We start from the raw sequence: 19,141 nt of genomic DNA, 5'->3' as shown, positions 1-19,141 counted from the left end.
TATAAATTATGATTAAAACTGCGTAAATTTTATATAAATATTTTATTTCAACTCACTTGATAACTACTATTTTACGACTAAAGTTATGTACTTTTAAGATTGAACCCGCTTGCACAAAATTATGGGTCCGCCACTGATAGAGAGAAAATTAGCATTGTTCTTAGGCCTTATAAACTTAGTGGCATTTGGATATAAGAATTGTAAAATTCTAAAAAAAGTAAAAAAAAAATTCAAGTGAAAATGGTATTTGAAAATTAGAGTTGTGTTTGGACATGAATATAATTTTGGGTTGTTTTTGAAGTTTTGTGAGTAATTTGAGTGAAAATTTTGAAAAACAGCCTTTTGGAGTTTTTCAAAATTTCGTAAAATTTCAAAATGCATTTTCAAGTGAAAATTGAAAATTTTATAAACAAACGTTAATTTCGGAAAAAAGTTAAAATTTTTTGCAAAAAAGGAAAAAAAATTCTTATGTCCAAGCGAGCTCTTAATCAAAACGTTAATCTAGGATACAGAGAGTAACTATTTTCTAATAGCATCACATGCAATTATAAACAATTTATTCTTCTCTGTTAAAAAACTTCTCAAAATAAATAACCAAACAAATGAAAAAAATCACAATCGGGTCGATACCAAATAATGAGATATCTCATGAATCGGGTCTAAGTATATAGTCTTACTAAAACGATTAGGAACATGGATTCTTCTGCACAGCCCCACACAGCCAAAAAATAAAATAACTTTGCGTTATTTTCTTACGAAACTTCCCTGAGACACGTGGGTCCAATTCGCTGTCTCCTCAAAGCAACCAGAGACAATGTTTCTTGAATTCTAATCCTTTAATCTTTTTTGGTTGCACTTCGGATCTAGCTCAAAAAAATACAGTATTTTCGCTCTGTAATTACAAATTTTCTCGTTTTTAAGCTGAAGTGAATGTTATCCCAATTGGGTTAGTTGTGATCAAGCAGTTGAAGATTTTTGTTGCAAAATTTGCCAGTTATCCTGACTTTAATGTGAAGTTGGTAAATTTTTCATTTGGGTAAGTTGTGATCAAGCAGTTGAAGATTTGCACTTTGTATTTTTACTGTGAAATTGCAGTTTTGTTGTTTATAGATGGGGTGGAATTGTTAATTTCTTTCTAAAGTTTTAAAGGGTTGATTTGGTTATACCTGTAATAGGGAGAATATGAGTTGTAGTTTGGAATTTGCTTCTTTTCTTGGTCAGCATAGTTGAATGTTATGAGAAAACTTATGGAAAGTTTTGGTCCAACTTTTGTCCTTTGAGAGGAATTTGTTGTATTGGTGATTGATTAAAATTTTTAGATTTTCTGGACTTTGACTATCTTAGACGTAGATAAATTTTGTATATGTTTTTAGACCATTAGAATTGGGAAATGGATTGTTCTGCTGAACCATCATCATCTATAAGCTTTACTTCATCTTCCATTACATCGAATGGGTCGATTGGCGTTGGCCAAAACACACATGCTTATGATGGCTCTGAGACAGGGACTAGTTACGAAATCATCAGCTTGAGTAAACTCAGTAACAATTTAGAACAACTCTTGTCAGATTCCAGCACTGATTTTAGTGATGCTGAGATTGTTGTTGAGGGAGTTTCGCTTGGTGTTCACCGTTGTATATTAGCTGCCAGGAGTAAATTTTTTCAGGATCTTTTTAGGAAAGAGAAGGGAAGTTGTGGAAAGGAAGGTAAACCAAGATATTCTATGACCGATATTTTGCCTTATGGTAAGGTTGGATATGAGGCTTTCCTTACTTTCTTAAGCTATTTGTACTCGGGAAAGTTGAAGCATTTCCCTCCGGAGGTATCAACATGTACGGACACTATATGTGCTCATGACTCTTGCAGACCAGCAATTAGTTTTAGTGTGGAGTTGATGTATGCCTCTTCCGTGTTTCAGGTTCCAGAGCTAGTGTCACTTTTCCTGGTAAGTATTAAGTGACATGCTTTCTGCTGTTAATGTACATTTCAAGTGATTTTGTGGTGTTGTGATTCAAGCTAACAAGGACGAATACAAAAGATTATGTGTGTCTAGTTGATAACTGATAATTAGACTGTAGATTGTATTATGAAATCTCTATGTGAAATTTTCATCTGAAATGACTTTTTCTTCTGAACTTCTGTCAATCTGTCAAAGAAAGTAGAAGGTCAATACGTTAATCATATTAAAGTGGTATCCAGTTAATGAATATTCTGCAATGTCATGATTTTGTGCATGATCATACACTGCAATACATTGTGCTATGAATCCAAATTCATTCATTTATTCATACGTTAGTCGCTACTTGTATCATGATACTCTTTTCAGTGTCCAATATTATTTGTTAGGAGAAAAGTAGTTCTAGATTTGTTTCAATCAGAAGAAGTTGGTCATTGCAATAACTGCAGAGGCGGATCCAGGATTTAAATCCTATGGGTTCAATTTTTAGAATTTTTAGCATTGAACCCATAATATTTGTAAAGTTATGGGTTCATATCTACTATTTTTGCAAATTTAATGAATTTTTATATAAATTTTTTTACTCCGCATCGAAAGTTGTGGGTTCAATTGAACCTACATCCGCCCCCGGCAATAAGGACCTTGTCAAGTTGAAATGGAATATCCCCAAGCCATTGATGGATACAACCTTTTGAACCTCACTGATGTTATTGTGCAGTAAATTTGAATTGCCTAATGTTGGAGTTTACTGATATGCTTGAGTTTAGCATGCATGTCTAATAATTTGCTTTAGGCAGTTTAAGTTTTGAGGGTAGTGGTTTTTGCAATAACCTTTCAGCTCTGCATAATGGTAATCAACACAATGAATATTGGATGCATGTAACCTATGGCTGCTACCAGTTACATAAAAGTTGATGCATTTGTCAAAAATATATAGAGAATTTTTCCTTGCCGGCAACAATCAAGAGTACAGTCTGCTAATACGAGCTCATATAATTGCAGCGACGCCTTATCAATTTTGTTGGAAAGGCTCTTGTGGAAGATGTTATCCCAATACTTAGAGTTGCTTTTCATTGCCAATTGAGCGAGCTTCTCACTCATTGCGTTGATAGAGTAGCACGATCAGATCTTGAAATCATATGCATTGAGAAAGAGGTTCCTTTTGAAGTTGCAGAGAGTATTAAATTATTGCGGCCGAAATGTCAGGTTGATGAAAGTAAGGTTCTACCTGTGGATCCCTTGCATGAAAAGAGAAAAAATAGGATATACAAGGCATTAGATTCGGATGATGTTGAACTGGTCAAGCTTCTACTCAACGAGTCTGAGATAAGCTTAGATGAAGCCTACGCTCTTCATTATGCTGTTGCATATTGTGATCCCAAGGTTGTGACTGAGGTTCTTGGACTGGGTGTTGCTGATGTCAATCTACGTAATACTCGCGGTTACACTGTGCTTCACATTGCTGCCATGCGTAAGGAGCCAGCAATAATTGTATCGCTTTTGACTAAGGGAGCTCATGTGTCAGAGATTACATTGGATGGGCAAAGTGCTGTTAGTATCTGTAGGAGGCTAACTAGGCCTAAGGAGTACCATGCAAAAACAGAACAAGGCCAGGAAGCAAACAAAGATCGGGTATGTATTGATGTTTTGGAGAGAGAGATGCGTCGCAACCCAATGGCTGGAGATGCATTGCTTTCTTCCCAAATGTTGGCCGATGATCTGCACATGAAACTGCACTACCTGGAAAATAGAGGTACCTTATATAATATGGTAATCATGGGTTTTCCTCTTTTTACCAACCAAGGCACAAGCAACTTCTAGTCTTCTGGTTCTGGAAGCTAGATTTCCTTGGTTGAAAGTTAATACCAAGCAAGATTAGTAGTCCTACTGGACCTTGTTCGTTGATAGTAGTTATGTGACTAAGATTTAAGCATTTCATATCATTAGATCATGATCAAATTTGGAAAACTACACAGAGAGTAGTAGGGAAACCTTGACAGTTAATATTGAAAGCATGGTATGCTTGGCATACATAACGAAGATGTTGACCTATTTGCGCCAGGATACATTGTTGATTAGTAGATACTCACCTCCTGTTAAAAGTCATTTATATTAGTTCATTATTTCTCTAAATTCTAGGGGAAGATCTCAGTGGGGCCAAGTCTTGGTACATGAACTACAGTTCTACCATCTCTTGGACAATCAGGCTGATCACAATACCAGTTGATGCCACAAAGAGAGTGAGGGAATCTAGGGTATACTGACTAATCCAGCCAAAAGGGAAAAAAAAAAAAGAACAAACAAACACACACAGAGTAGCTTCTGCATTATATAATGACTTGGGATGCATCCATGATGTTATCATTTATCAGGGTGTTTGTTTTTGTCACGTGCAATATCTCATCGGCCAAATTTTGATTTGGTTTCACATTCAATTTTGATGAGCCTGTTGTGGCCCTCGCATGAGTTAAATATGATCGCAGAGCAAGTAATTTCATGATGGCTTTTGTATTACAGTGGCATTTGCACGATTACTGTTCCCTCTTGAAGCCAGACTAGCCATGCAAATTGCGAATGCTGAGACAGCAGCTGAATTCGCGGGCCGTTTGGCATCTAAAAGTTCATCTGGAAACTTGAGGGAGGTTGATTTGAATGAGACACCCATAAAGCAGAAAGAAAGACTTCTTTCAAGGATGCAAGCCCTCTCGAAGACAGGTATCCACTGATAGCCCGTCTATTTATTAAGATCGTCTTACATGTACCAGGTTTCCTATTATTTCCAATTCCGTCACCATCTAATCAGTAGCAACTTAAGTGACATGAAGAGCATCTAGACCTGAATCCACTTTTTGCCCCCACCGTCCTCCTTCCTTATTCTCCAAAAAGAGGAAAAGAAGGAAAAAACAAAGAATGCAAATTAAGAGTATTGGTCCAAGTTTGTAGCATTAACAACTGATGTTAATCCCCAAAATATCCAGGAGAAATGGCATTATAAATATGTGTATGTAGGGTTTTGCTGACCTACTACATGACTATAGTACGTCACTTTATTTCCAATTTTCTTTTTCATCAAATACCCTTTGTGATTTGTGACTTGAAAGAATGACTATATATGCTCCTTAAGCAGGTTTATATTTTCCTTAAACAATTTCTTTTAAACATGTATAGATTCCATCATGGATCGAGAATGCCTTCAGAATTTTATTTTCAAGTTTCCTCTTGTCATTATTCTTAATTGATTCTGTTTCATGGTTGCAGTTGAGCTTGGCAAGCGCTACTTTCCGCATTGCTCCCAAGTTCTGGATAAGTTTATGGAGGATGACTTACCCGACTTAATTTTCCTTGAGATGGGCACTCCAGAGGAGCAAAAGATCAAGAGGAAGCGATTTAAGGAGCTCAAAGATGACGTTCAACGGGCATTTAACAAAGACAAGGCTGAACTTCATAGCTCTGGCTTGTCCTCCTTTTCCTCTTGTGTCAAACGTAGGAAACTATGAGTAACGGTTTTGTCCTATAAGTTCTCTTACTTCTCTACCATCTCAGTTTTGGATGTAAGATTAATAGATTTCAAAAGACTTATCTTGTATAACCTTCATTAGAGTGCCTGCTCTGTCACTATCCATTTCCTAATTCAGCTTGTTAAACTATCATGTTTTCACACTAGAAAGAGAGTTGCATAGAAACGAGCTTGCGGAAATATTAATTATGCAAAAATGATTCACTTTTAAGGGAAGTTTATTAGTATATTATGTCAGCATGTAGAGATATCTGGATCATCACTTTGTCTTTTTTTTATATTTATATTCTACTTGATTGAATGGATCGCCAGAAAATACTAACAAAGTTAGTCCTTTTAGCATGACCCACATATGATATGAGAAACAAACTACAAAGAAATTATGTGGTCTTGGTGAATAGAGGAAATAGTCAGCTAATTACAGCTCGATAAATCAGTGCAAACTATTCATTTGGCTTGCGTATGGTGAAATCTTGATTCTCCTTCAAATTTCAATGCTGCTCTTCCACTTTATTCTCCGTTGAGTTGTCTTTTTGAAAGAATCATGATTACATATAATCCTCCAAAACCTTTCATCACAATATTTAATTCCTATGTTTCCAGTTGGCAAAGAACTAGATGGGTCTAAAAGATCCTCACGGCTTAAACACATGTACACAGAAACATTAAATAATTACTGCTCGAGGCATTCAAGAGTGTCGCCTAGCGGTCAATGAAACGAGTAAAAATTGTGAGAGATCCGGGAGAAAACGCAGTAATTTTTTCCCAAACCTTGAATGGCAATTAGTTACACTACATCAAAGACAAGACTACATAAATGGTTCCCCGGATATATAATAAGTTCTGGGCAAACCTTAACCTGAACAAGATAACCTAAGTGAAGCATTAATGCAGACAGAAGTAAAAAATATGTTTACAAATGGCATTATGTTGGGTTGTTTCTGCTACATATTTACAAAGCCTATATCCATCACCAAATAGGCCAACTTCAGAGTAACTCGTCACATAGGTAAGTAAATCTAGAACAATCAATTTGGTGAAGAGACTAGATTAACTACGCAAGGAAACCATGAGACTTCATACAGCGGCCCTATGGAGGAAAGTAATCTTCGCCAAGTACGAATGCAGGGGAACTGATGCACAAGACAAACCACCAACACATGGAATTATGGAGAGAACCATTAGCTGTCTATGGAAGGAGTTCTCTAAACTAGTACATGTCTGAGTGGAAGATGCAAGGAAGACAAGACTGTAGATTGACCTCTAGAGTTTAGAGACACCAAAACTTAAAACAGTTATTCCCAGATGTATACTGCATAGTGAGGAGCAAGGGAGCAATCATTGCTAATTATAGAAAGGGAAGTATGAAAGAGTGAGTCAATTAAAGTAAATTGGAGAATTGCGATTGATTTGATACATTATAAACAGGATAAATTGGTTTGGGAAGGGGAAAAGGATAGATTTATTTAAGGTTAGAATGTTCTACCAAAGAAGCCAAATGTGAAAGATACCGGCCTTGGAGAATAATATGAAGGAGCTGAAGTTTTTGGCTGGATTGCCATGAATGGGGCATGGCTCACGCAGGACAACCTACAAAAAAGAGTACACAGTCTAAGTAACAGGTGCTATTGCTGCCTATGCAAGTTACAAGCAGAATCTCCTGAAAACTTACTGATACACTGTACTACTGTAGATATTCATGGGAGGTGTGGACAGTGTTCCTTAATGTCTTTGGAGTGAAATTAGTGGCTCCCTCATCCATTGAAGACATAGTAAATCAAATACATTTGACATACTGTTCCTTTGTACAATTTTTGGACAATTTGGAAAGCAAAAAATTGCAGGTGTTTTTAAACTAGTTAACAGGCCTTTCCATGTGTAAAATTCCGAGCATTACAACTTTTGTAATCTTGGTTTACATTTTTGTGGATTTTCTCAACTCTCCACAGACATCAGAAGATAGAATCCTTTCCTGCTGTACATATCGGCACCTACTTGATGCATTGCAAAGACATTTAAGAAAGAACAAATATTGAACTCATTAATGGACATTCTGAGACATAACACGTGTCTCTGGATGCTTTTTTTATGAAGGTGGTGTAAGGCAAGTTTGTGTGCACTTCGATCAGTCCACTAGCTACCTACCAGCTACCACTAGTACAAATATCTAGTACTCTGTCGATCAAGGCTTAAGACAAATGAGAAGAAATGATCTAGCATTTTATTCATAAAATTATTCCAGCAGCACAGCTTGATAACGATGTTCTCTGGAATTTACTCCTTGAATATTAGTAATAAATTTAAGGATAGAGATAATGATGCTCCAAAATTGCATAGAAGGCAGTAATATTCACCAATATACTCCAATTGGATGAGTCATGATAAAATATGAAATAGTAGTATATAGCATCCTCATAAGCTAACAAGATACAACACACTATGTCGAGTTGTGTCCATAGTGGAGAGGAAAAGAAAGCGCAGGCGGACAAATCATGGCCAGTTCAAGAAAAAGAGTTTGGGGCCAATACAATTTTGTTTTGTAATGACATAGCAATACATCATAAACAGTTCGTTATTTTTGGAGCAACATTAGGGAAAAAGAAACATGTATATAGAATGAGAAAATTGGTATTCAACAAGCAATGTCCCAATCTGTTATGAAAATCAGGGGCATACTAGCAGAAAGAGAAGTAACAGAGGCAGAACAGAAAACGTAAAAACAACGAAAAGGAACACTGCTGATACAACAACAACAACCCAGTAAAATCCCACAAATGGGGTCTGGGGAAGGTAGTGTGTACGCAGACCTTACCCCTACCCCGAGGGAGTAGAGAGGTTGTTTCCGATAAACCCTCGAAAAAAGTACACTTCTTATAGTAACAGAGTAGATTGTCTTCTTTATTCTTAAGAGCCTCCCGTCCCCACTTGGGAAAGAGATTCTTGAGCCTTAATCAGGATAAGAAACTTGACCAGGAAAAAAAAGAAAAGAAAATTGAGAAAATCGAAAAACCTCTTATACAGGTCTTTTGACTTGCCCTCTGATGGACCACAAGTAATCGCACCCAAAATCATAGTCATACTTTTCTTCAGGGGCGGCTTGGATTTTTTCAATAATTTTGGTGTCCAAGCCAAACTTGTCCGCGCCTTGACTAATCCACTGGGCACCCACTATCTCCCACCAGCACAGGTACCAGGTAACTCTACATACTAAGGCTTATCAGAAGGATAGCTAGGGTGTACGTACATCAGATCTATTATTTTACAAGTCTAATGAGTACATGACACCTCCTTGTCCGGTCAGAAAGTACCTAAATATCCAGAGTTCCCTCGTCTAAAGCATGAAGAGAAGGGGCTATGATGGGAGTAGCAAGTGGGATGAAAAATTCTTCAACAGAACGAGAGCAGACTAAAATCAAGCAATCCCCCCTTCTGACGCTTCAAAGTATAGTTGAGTGATGTGTATCTCCTAACAAGTGACATATTAGAGAAAAAAAGAGCATAGACAAACCATTTAAAGGTGGGAAATTTAAATAATCAATTAGAACTAGAAACTTAGAGCAGCTTGAGGTAAAAATGGTAACTTTATTCATCAAAACTGATATGGAAAATCATCTTAGCTGGATTGAAGTGAACTTTTTAAATTTTCCCACATTGCTGGACCTTCTGGATGTATGTCAACAAAATATTTTACAAAGCGGGCATCTGAACAAGCAAGAAGAGTACTCACTGACAATGTTGGTTTTGCAGCACCCTTTTGCTTCAGCCATGCATACATTGAAAACCGAAGATGGACTCTGTCAACATCATAGCAGAGGTAAGATGGAAATGACGCAATCGATTCCACTGGATAACCTAAATATGTTTTCAGTAGATCAATTTTCTTCTCAAGCACATTTTTGCTCTGGTTCAGCGCCGTGGGGGCCTGTTTAATCATATTAATTACAACATTGCAGTCCAGACCAGCATTTACCAGGCAATCAAACCTCTCTTGTAACTGGTCTCCTCGTCCACGGAACTGCTTTAAAGCTTTTGCCATCTCATCTGAATTTTCTAAGTAACCTAATCTCAACAAGAAAGTAGTTTTCTCAAATAATTTTCCTGGGTTCTGGGAAGTCATCTGCTCCAAGCTAACTTTTGATTTTGAGGCTAATCTGAATAAATTCAAAGGATCCTCTTTTATAGTTTCACATAAACGACACTTGTCACCCTTGAAGCCCCTCAAAACGGTCTTTGGTCCCTTCAGAGAATGTGACCCCAGAAGTTGTATATGTATAGATACAATATTTGCAATAATTTCGGTCTCTAATCCTATTTCCAACAAGAAGTACAATGCCTGCCAGAGATTTTTAGCACACTTCAGAGATAGGATATTAGGATTTTGACAGAATAGTGAGTATATATCATTCATTTTAAGACCCAACTTCAGTAATTGCCCAACCAATACATAAATCCGTTTCCCAGAGCCTTCAAATAAGAATGCAGGGTTCATCTTAAACAAAGACGCCATCTTTTCATCACTATATCCTACTTCATTGAGAAAATGCAACGTATGAAGCATTCTACCCCAATTGTAGGAGTGCCTGTTGGATAAGTATCCACCGATCCAATCATTTTCAAATCCTAAGATTTTCAATTTCTCAAGAACCTTAATAAGTTCACTATTCATCTCACCAAGCAAAAGAGTAGGCGAACAAGTCACCAACTTTATAACCGTTGATCTGCTCAAACCCAATTTCTCATAAGCCCTCAACTTCATATCCAATACTCCATAGTCATATCCGAATATCTCACTCGCTTCCTTATAAATCTTCCCCATTTTAACTCGAGGGATGCCATAATCACAAAGAACATGATAATTATCAAGCAAGACACTGTCATCACTCAAAAACATCAAATTTCGCGGAAGCATAGATGTAAGCTCGGATTGGCTCAACCCCAAGCTTTCCAAAAATGGCTCGAACTCATTAATAGGATGGTATCTAAAGAAACGTGTCAACGCCCTCGTTATGTCTTGATCATTATCAACCTTGGATAGCAAGCTTTGAAGAAAATGAGGCGAGTTCTTGCTAATATGTTCGGCATCCACATAATTAAACCCTCTTGTACAATGCAAGTAATCAAAGAGAGCTGCTTGTGCATCAGTTCTTGTAACCCGCGAGATTTTATTGACAACAAGGGAAATGGGTGTTTGAGTTGTAGATTCGGGGACAGACACCTTAGGATTATGTGAACTACGAAAGCATCTAATATTCAAAGATGAAAAATTCTGGGGGCTATGAGAATTAGAACCTTTTTCATAAATAGGAGAAATAAATAGGTGATTGAGCTGAGATATCATTTTCCAAGATACACTTTTGCGGATTTTTCGAATTAGCATCTCAAGTTAGCAAACAATAGATTCTGATTTCTGGACTAAAGGAAAAAAAAATACTCCTATGATATTTAGCTTATAAAGCTTATGCAAATGAACAAGTGTCCAAGAAAATTTCATGGGTCTTTCATTTTTTGCACAAATACATTGGAAGGATCAGATTAATGAACAATTGTTCAGCAAAAGATGGTTTCTTTATGGTGCAATTAGAAGTTTAGAACTGTACAGAGCAGGTTGTGGAATTGATACCTCTGATTGTAGTTTGGAGCTGCTTTGTTCCTTTCTCCGCGGTTAGCCAAGATACGATGGCTTCTTATGACAGGTATTTTAAATACGCCTTAGAAACAGAGAAGATAATAGGGGTTTAGCTAAGCGTTGGATACAAAGAGGGAGTACTATAAAATTCTAAAACCCTAGAAGGAGGAGGAAAAAGGTCTGGTTTTTGGTCGAGAGTTTCAAAGTTCAAACCCCCACCCCACAAACCTCCTGCTATTTCTGTCTTTTATTTTTATTTTTACTCCTTCCTAATTTCTAAAAATAATTGTCTAAAGTTTAAGACAAAATTAATTATTTTTTCTCATTTTACCCTTAATATTCATTATTCTAAAAAATAGAAATAATACGTAAGTAGAGTAAATATTTAATAAAGAAAGATTATATTTTAAGACATAAATAAAGATAAAATAGTCCAAACCTCTCTTAAAAGAGAAACACAATCAAAATTTTGAGACGGAGCGAACAATTGGTATTTTTCACATGGTAACAACAACAACAATAATAATATACCCAGTATTATCCCGCACCGTGGGGTTTGGGGAGGGTAGTGTGTACGCAGACCTTACCCATACCTTGTGAGGATAGAGAGACTGTTTCCAATAGACCCTCGGCTCAGGAAAGTATAAGCACCATATTAATGAAAATATAGACAAGAAGGGATAGTACCAAAAAGTCATATAAAAGCAGGATAAAACAACAAGATAGTAAGGTGGTCAACAATAAAAGAAAATAACAAAAACCTACTACCAACAGAAAGCGAGATTGCGTGCCAATACTACTGTTATGAACACTCTATACTACCTACTCTACTACCATAATACTCGACCTACATACCTTCCTATCAAAGGTCATATCCTCGATCAGCTAAAGTTGCGCCATGTCTTGGCTAATCACCTCTCCCCCACCTCTTCTTTGGCCTACCTCTACCTCTACGCAGGCCCTCCAATGTCAACCTCTCACACCTCCTCACCCGGGCGTCTGTGCTCCTCCTCCTCACATGACCAAAACACTTAAGTCGCGCTTCTCGCATCTTGTCCTCAATAGGGGCCACACCCACCTTGTCGCGAATAACCTCATTTCTGATCATATCTAACCTGGTGTGCCCGCACATCCATCTCAAGGATCTCTGCTACCTTCATCTTCTGGACATGAGTGATCTTGACTGGCCAACACTCAGCCCCATACAACATCGTTGGTCTGAACACCACTCTGTAGAACTTACCCTTAAGTTTCGGTGGCACCTTCTTGTCACACAAAACACCGGAAGCAAGTCTCCATTTCACATGGTAAATTACATTAAACTCACCGTAATATGACTTAATAGGCGTTTGGACATAAAAAATAGTATAAATTTTGAAAAAATATTAATATTTGGAGTTAATTTGAAAAATGGTATTTGAAATTTAAAATTATATTTGGACATGCATTTCACTTGAAAAAATATTGCATTTTTGTGAGTGAAAAAATAAATCCGAAAATTTTAAACTTTTTTTCAAAAACTTATAAAATTTCATGGACAAACACATATTTGAAAAGAAAAAATTGAAAAAAATAAAAAATATTTTATAGACAAACGGGGGCTTAGTCATAAATACACTTATTATATTTTGAAATAGTTGTAAATACACTTGCTATATTTTGAAATCTACACTTAACCCCCTTTATACGTTAGTTTGAATAATATTCTATTTCACAAGGGTGTTACATATTAACTTTAAAAATCAAGAGGGATATATGTAACTATAAAGATTAAAAATAATTAAAAGATATATGAAAATTCGAATGGAAAGTTCATTTATATTCAGTTTTTATGAGATGTACGAAAGAGACACAAAATCTTTGTTAAAAATTATAATTCATCCCTTTGCTAAAAAAGAAAATATTAAACATTTTGTAAAATATGTATATTTTGAACTCTTAAATAGAAAATGGCCACAAGCTAATTTATAATCTACATCGAATACGTGGATTGTTTCTTGCATTAAACATGTGAGCAGTTTATATTTTTAAAATATAAAATATTTAGTTAATATCATGAATTTTCATATTTTGTTTTAGTTTTTTGTTGTTTTGCTTCGTATTATTTAAATTCACTTAGTTACGTGAGAGTTCCTCCGATTTGTACTTTGTATATAAGGTTTTAAGTGTTTGATTTTAAAAAAAATTGGATAACATATTACATTTCATGTATAGGAGATGCAAGTGTTCGATCACAAAATATAGGAATATATCTACCATCATAGAGGTGTTTAGTGTAGTTTACCATTTTTAATAAATTACTCTAAACGGAGGAAATAGGACCTTAACTATAAACGGAATGGGAAAAACTTATTTAGCATAGTTCAAAGGTAAATTTAAAACTCGTTCCTTAAATGATAATCATTTAATTTAAAGCAAGTATTTTTTTTTCATATTTATCCCAGCCTTAAATAATACCATATAAACAAAATTAATAGACTTAAAGTGATAATATTTCAATAATTAGCAGGACCAAATACTAAATAGTTCACAGCCTTAACAGGGAAATTCATATGGTCGTGATGATCTAAAACAGAGCGGCCATTTCATTACGAGATCATTTCACATTTCATCCCCGTCATATTTTTCTTGTAACATTCTATCGTCACGTAGTAAGTTATTTATTTAATTAATTACGTTGAAATTTTATCGTGATTCCTTGGAGTTGGTGATATCAGCAAATGATAAAACGAATTACATTGTTCATGAAATAATTTCTTGTTAAGCTGATATTTGAAAATGAAAATTAATTAAAGCTACCCAGTACAAAAAAGAATAACGGATACCACTTTTCCCATCTCGAACTTTCCATATATGGTAATTAAAACTGAATTTTTTTATGAACACTACACCAAAGAATGAAATTTAGAACAACTTTTTACCAACAATACCTTTGACTAATTCAATAAACGTAATAATTTAATTTAAATTTTGCTATTCATAAACTTTTTATTAGTAAACTTTTTACGGTTAATATTAAATATAAATAATTTGGCAACGAATTTTTACCACGACCATAATATTGTTGGTTACTTTCACTAAATGGCAACAACTTAATTAAGTTATTATTATGAAAACATGTTACATGTTTGTTATCATATTTCACGAGGAATATAATAAATTGTAAAATATAAAAAGAATTGGTAGCAATATTTTTTTTTTTGGTAATAAACTGTAAATGATTACCATAACAAACAAAAAACAATACACCAAAAGAAGCACCTTAACCTCACAACCACCTTTCCACGAAGGGTATTGTTAGTGTCAAGGCGTCCAACAGCAAAAAAAACACTAGTTACATAACTTGTTAATCAGTCGAGAACACCTACAAGTTCTCTTGGAGGATTGCATCATATCTATTCTACTTATAATTTCCTGTTGTATCTGTATGTATACAAAACTCGTATGTACATCAACTCCCTTAAAAATCTTCCAATTTCGAGCTTTCCATGTATGATATACCATTGCACCGTATACAACTGCCATTATTTCTTTGTTAAACCTCCCTCAATGCTTCCTGTTGAAAAATTTCAGTGTGCCTGATATCCCTAGTTGTGGAAATAGGCAACTTATCCAATTTTGAAGTTCACCTCTAAGTGTTGAAGTCCATCTGCAATCCAGAAATAGGTATTGGTGGGATTCTTGGCCCTCTCCACCACACAAGCAACAACTCACATCATCACAAGGAATGTTCATCAATAACAATCTATCTTTGGTTAGCAATTTTTCCTACATAGCCAGCCACAAAATGAACCTATGCCTAGGTAAGGACACTGCTCCCCAGACCACTTCAGAATATTCCATCCTATTCAATAACCCCCCCCCCCCACATAGCAATGTAACTTTTTGAAGCAGAGTAAACTCCATTAGAGGTCAGTTGATATCTATCATTCAAATACCAGGTCTGCATATTAAATTTCAACTTGTGCAATCTTTTTCAGTACCAACTACAATCTCCTGGAGGGACATGATTCCAGAAATCAGTTGTAACGATCCGACTGGTCGTTTTGAGCTCTAGCGCGTCATTCGGCAGTTTGAGGCCATGTGTAGCTTCACTTCGGGTATTATGACTTGTACGTGTGGTCGGAATTGAAATTCGGAGTTGATTTGGAGAGAAAATTCTAATTCCAGAAGCTTTAAGTTGGAAGAGTTGGCTAAGGGTTGATTTTTGAGTAAACGACCTCGGAATTGGGATTTGAAGGTTCCAACAGGTTCGTATGATAATTTTTGGACTTGGGCATATGTCCGGATAGAGTTTTGGATGACCCGGGAGCGTTTCGGCACCTATTGTGGAAAGTTGGCATTTGGAAAAATTTCATAAATATGGGTTGAAGTGAATCTCAATGTTATCAATGTCCGTTTGGGATTCCGAGTCTGAGAATAGCTCCGTATGATGACTCTGACCTTAGGAGTGCGTCTGGAAGTGGATTTGAAGGTCCGTAGGTCATTTTAGGGTCATTTGGCGAAAGCTGGGAATTTGAAAGTTTTTAGGAAAGTTTGACCGGGAGTGGACCTTTTGATATTGGGGTCGGATTCTAATTCCGGAAGTTGGAGTAGGTCCATAGTGTCAATTATGACTTGTGTGCAAAATCTGAGGTCAATCGGACGTGATTTGATAGGTTTCGGCATCGATTGTAAAAGTTTGAAGTTTCAAAGTTCATTAAGTTTGAATTGGAGGGTTATTAGTAGTTTCGATATTGTTTGGCGTGATTTGAGGCCTCGACTAAGTTCGTAATGTATTTTGAGACGTGTTGGTATATTTGTCACGACCCGAAATTTCCCACCGATGGGACCATGATGGCGCCTAACATTTCACTTGCTAGGCAAGCCAACATTAGAGAATCATTAACCAATTCCTTATTTTCATTCAATAATTAATAATAATTAACTAAGATGAAATATAATAAGTGTGAAATATCATAAAACTGTATTAATTACTACCATCCGGATCTGGAGTCACAATTCACGAGCATTCTAGGATTTACTACAAGTAATAGTCTGACAGAAATACAACTGTCTGAATGAAAGAAACAGTAGAACAAAAAAGATAGACGGGGACTTCAAGGTCTGTGAACGCCGACAGATCTAACTTGAGTCTCCGGATAGCGGACCATTAGCAAAATCTCGATCAACCCGAACCGGTATCAAAATCTGCACAGAAAGTGCAGAGTGCAGTATCAGTACAACCGAACCCATGTACTGGTAAGTGTCGAGCCTAACCTCGGTGAAGTAGTGACGAGGCTAGGACAAGACACCCACATATAACCCGAACAGTATAATCATGCTAGTGGCAACAACAGTAAATAAAGAAATAAGGCATGAATAGTAGGAGGGGAACATACAGTGGGGGAATACAACAGAAAGAGCGGGAATAATGAAAAGACATAATTAAACCGAAAATCCTTAAATGAATTGAGCAATTAAAACAGCAAGGAAAACTGCACGGCATCACCCTTCGTACTTTTACTCTCAACCTCACCAAATAATAAATAAGATTGCACGACATCACCCTTCGTGCTTTTACTCTCTTCCTCACAATATAAATAAATAATGCACGACATCACCCTTCGTGCTTTTACTCTCTTCCTCACAATATAAATAATTCATGTACGACATCACCTTTCGTGCTTTACACTCTTCCTCACCATATAAATAAATCACGCACGACATCACCCTTCGTGCTTTACACTCTTTCTCACAATATAAATAAATCATACACGGCATCATCCTTCGTGTTTTACACTCGCCCTCACAATTCACATAATCAATAACAAAGGATAGAGAGAAGTTTCACAAAGAAATCAATATTTCATCAATGATTACTTTCACAATTTAACATCTCAACCTCGAATCAATATTCACAATTTTATCAACCTTGGTAGAACCGGATACAAGTCTCCCAACATTTCAATAACAACAATAAGTATGGATAATAAGATTTAAGACTATAAATTTGCAAGAATGAAATTTCACTCGCATGCTATGACTCGACCACAACGCATAGATGCTCGTCACCTCAACTATACATCGTATTCAACAACCAAACACGTAGCAAATACTCACACAATACATATTCCCTCAAGCCAAAGTTAGACACAATACTTACCTCGCTTCGAAGGCCACTTAATTCTCAATCACAGCTTTTCCTTTGGAATTCACCTCCAAACCACTCGCATCTATTCAAAAATGACTCAATAATATCAAATTTTGCTAAAGAAATCAATTATATTTCATAAATTAAATTTCCCAAATTTTCCTCCAAAAAGTCAAAAAATCGACCCCGGGCCCGCTTGGTCAAAACCCGAGGTTCGGACCAAAATCCTTTTACCCATTCACCCCTGAGCCCGAATATGTAATTAGTTTTGGAATCCGACTTCAAATTGGGGTCTAAATCCTCAAATTTCCGAAATCCCTAGTTTCTACCCTAACTCCTAATTCTACCATGAAAACTCTAGATTTTAGGTTGATAATTCATAAAACGTAATGGGTAATTGAAAGAAAATGATTTAGAATCAACCAACACTTTGGGGAAGAAATTGACTCTTGGAAATTGCCTCAACCCGTTTGGTTCTTGAAAAATGTTGAAGAAATGGCTTAAACCCGTGTTTGGAGTCTGTTTTAAGTCACTGGACATGCCTTTATCGCGTTCGCGAGAGGCCTGTCACGATCGCGATGCACAGCGGCCTAAGGCCTTCGTGTTCGCGAGTCTTTCTACGCGTTCGTGTAAGGCAGCTCCCCCCAAGCCTTTGCGTTCGCGACCCAGTGGACGCGTTCGTGTAGAAGAACATGACCCCCTCCCCCAGGTCCCTTAAACTATCGTGTTCGCGTGAGACAGATCGCGTTCGCGAAGGGTACCACCCCCAACTCTTCGCGTTCACGACCAGTCATTCGTGTTCGTGAAGAAGAAAATTCCCCTACCCCTATTTTACCTTTCGCGTTTGCGACACTACCTACGCGAACGCGAAGAAGGGCATACCAGAACAGCTGCTGCAGCAAAAATCTCAGATTCTCTAAGTGCAAATCACCCCGTAGCTTATTCGAAACTCACCCGAGCCGTCGGAGCTCCAAACCAAACATGCACATAAGTCTAAAAATATCATACGGACTTGCTCGCGCGATCAAATCGCCAAAATAATACCTAGAACTACGAATTTAGCACCAAATGAAATGAAATTCTCAAGAACACTTTAAAATTCATATCTTCTCAACTGGATATCCGAATCACATCAAATCAACTCCGTTTCTCACCAAATTTCACAGACAAGTCTTAAATATCATAATGAACCTATACCGGGCTCCGAAACCAAAATACGGACCCGATACTAACAATGCCAAATATCAATCAATTCTTAAAAATAAATAATTTTCAGATTTTTAATTTTCATCAAAAATTCATAACTCAAGCTAGGGACCTCCGAATTCGATTTCGGGCATACGCCTAGCTCCCATAATTCGATATGGACCTACCGAGACCGTCAAAGCACGGATCCGGGCCCGTTTATCAAAAATATTGACCAAAGTCAACAAAAATTAACTTTTAAGGCAAAAATTCTTATTTTCATTAGTTTTCTACATAAAAGCTTTCCGAAAACCTGCTCGGACTGTACACGCAAATCGAGAAGAGTAAAAATGATATTTTTAAGGCTTAAGAGTGCAGATTCAAGTTCTAAAACATAAGATGATCTTTTGGGTCATCACATTCTTCACCTCTAAAACAACCGTTCGCCCTCGAACGGACATAGAAAAATACCTGGGCTGGTGAAAAGGTGGGGATATCTACTACGCATATCGGACTTGGACTCCCAAGTAGCTGTCTCAATAGGCTGACCTCTCCACTGCACTCGAACTGAAGGGTAACTTTTTGATCTCAACTAGCAAACTTGCCGGGCTAGAATTGCCACCGGCTCCTCCTCGTAAGTCAAATCCTTGTCCACTTGGACTAAGCTGATATCTAACTCATGGGACAGATCACCATGATATTTTCGGAGCATAGACACATGGA

The 19,141-nt window shown here is 36.7% G+C and overlaps 2 protein-coding genes across 3 annotated transcripts; one reads left to right on the top strand and one right to left on the bottom strand.

The window, feature by feature from the left end:
• Positions 1-689: 689 nt before the first annotated feature.
• Positions 690-5,640, top strand: LOC107767703 (BTB/POZ domain and ankyrin repeat-containing protein NPR1-like). Its single transcript, XM_016586787.2, has 4 exons — positions 690-1,945; positions 2,960-3,710; positions 4,475-4,672; positions 5,216-5,640. Exons 1-4 carry the CDS (start codon positions 1,391-1,393, stop codon positions 5,452-5,454), a joined length of 1,743 nt encoding a protein of 580 aa, XP_016442273.1. The 5' UTR covers positions 690-1,390; the 3' UTR covers positions 5,455-5,640.
• A 692-nt stretch (positions 5,641-6,332) lies between these two features.
• On the bottom strand, positions 6,333-11,324 carry LOC107767704 (transcription termination factor MTEF18, mitochondrial). 2 transcript variants are annotated; one of them, XM_016586790.2, is made up of 2 exons: positions 9,202-11,324; positions 6,333-7,064 (listed from the first exon to the last, which is right to left on the bottom strand). In XM_016586790.2, the coding sequence occupies exons 1-2, from the start codon at positions 10,849-10,851 to the stop codon at positions 6,957-6,959; spliced, it is 1,758 nt and encodes a 585-aa protein (XP_016442276.1). In that variant the 5' UTR covers positions 10,852-11,324; the 3' UTR covers positions 6,333-6,956. The 2 variants fall into 2 exon arrangements, with proteins under 2 accessions (XP_016442276.1, XP_016442275.1); XM_016586789.2 differs by lacking the exon at positions 6,333-7,064 and having other exon boundaries at positions 9,037-11,318.
• Positions 11,325-19,141: the final 7,817 nt, after the last annotated feature.

The sequence above is a fragment of the Nicotiana tabacum genome, chromosome 17 (assembly GCF_000715075.1).
Source record: "Nicotiana tabacum cultivar K326 chromosome 17, ASM71507v2, whole genome shotgun sequence".
In the NCBI taxonomy this organism is placed as follows: domain Eukaryota; kingdom Viridiplantae; phylum Streptophyta; class Magnoliopsida; order Solanales; family Solanaceae; genus Nicotiana; species Nicotiana tabacum.
The sequence above is the reverse complement of the archived record's forward strand: the minus strand, read 5'-3'. Positions and strand labels throughout refer to the sequence as shown.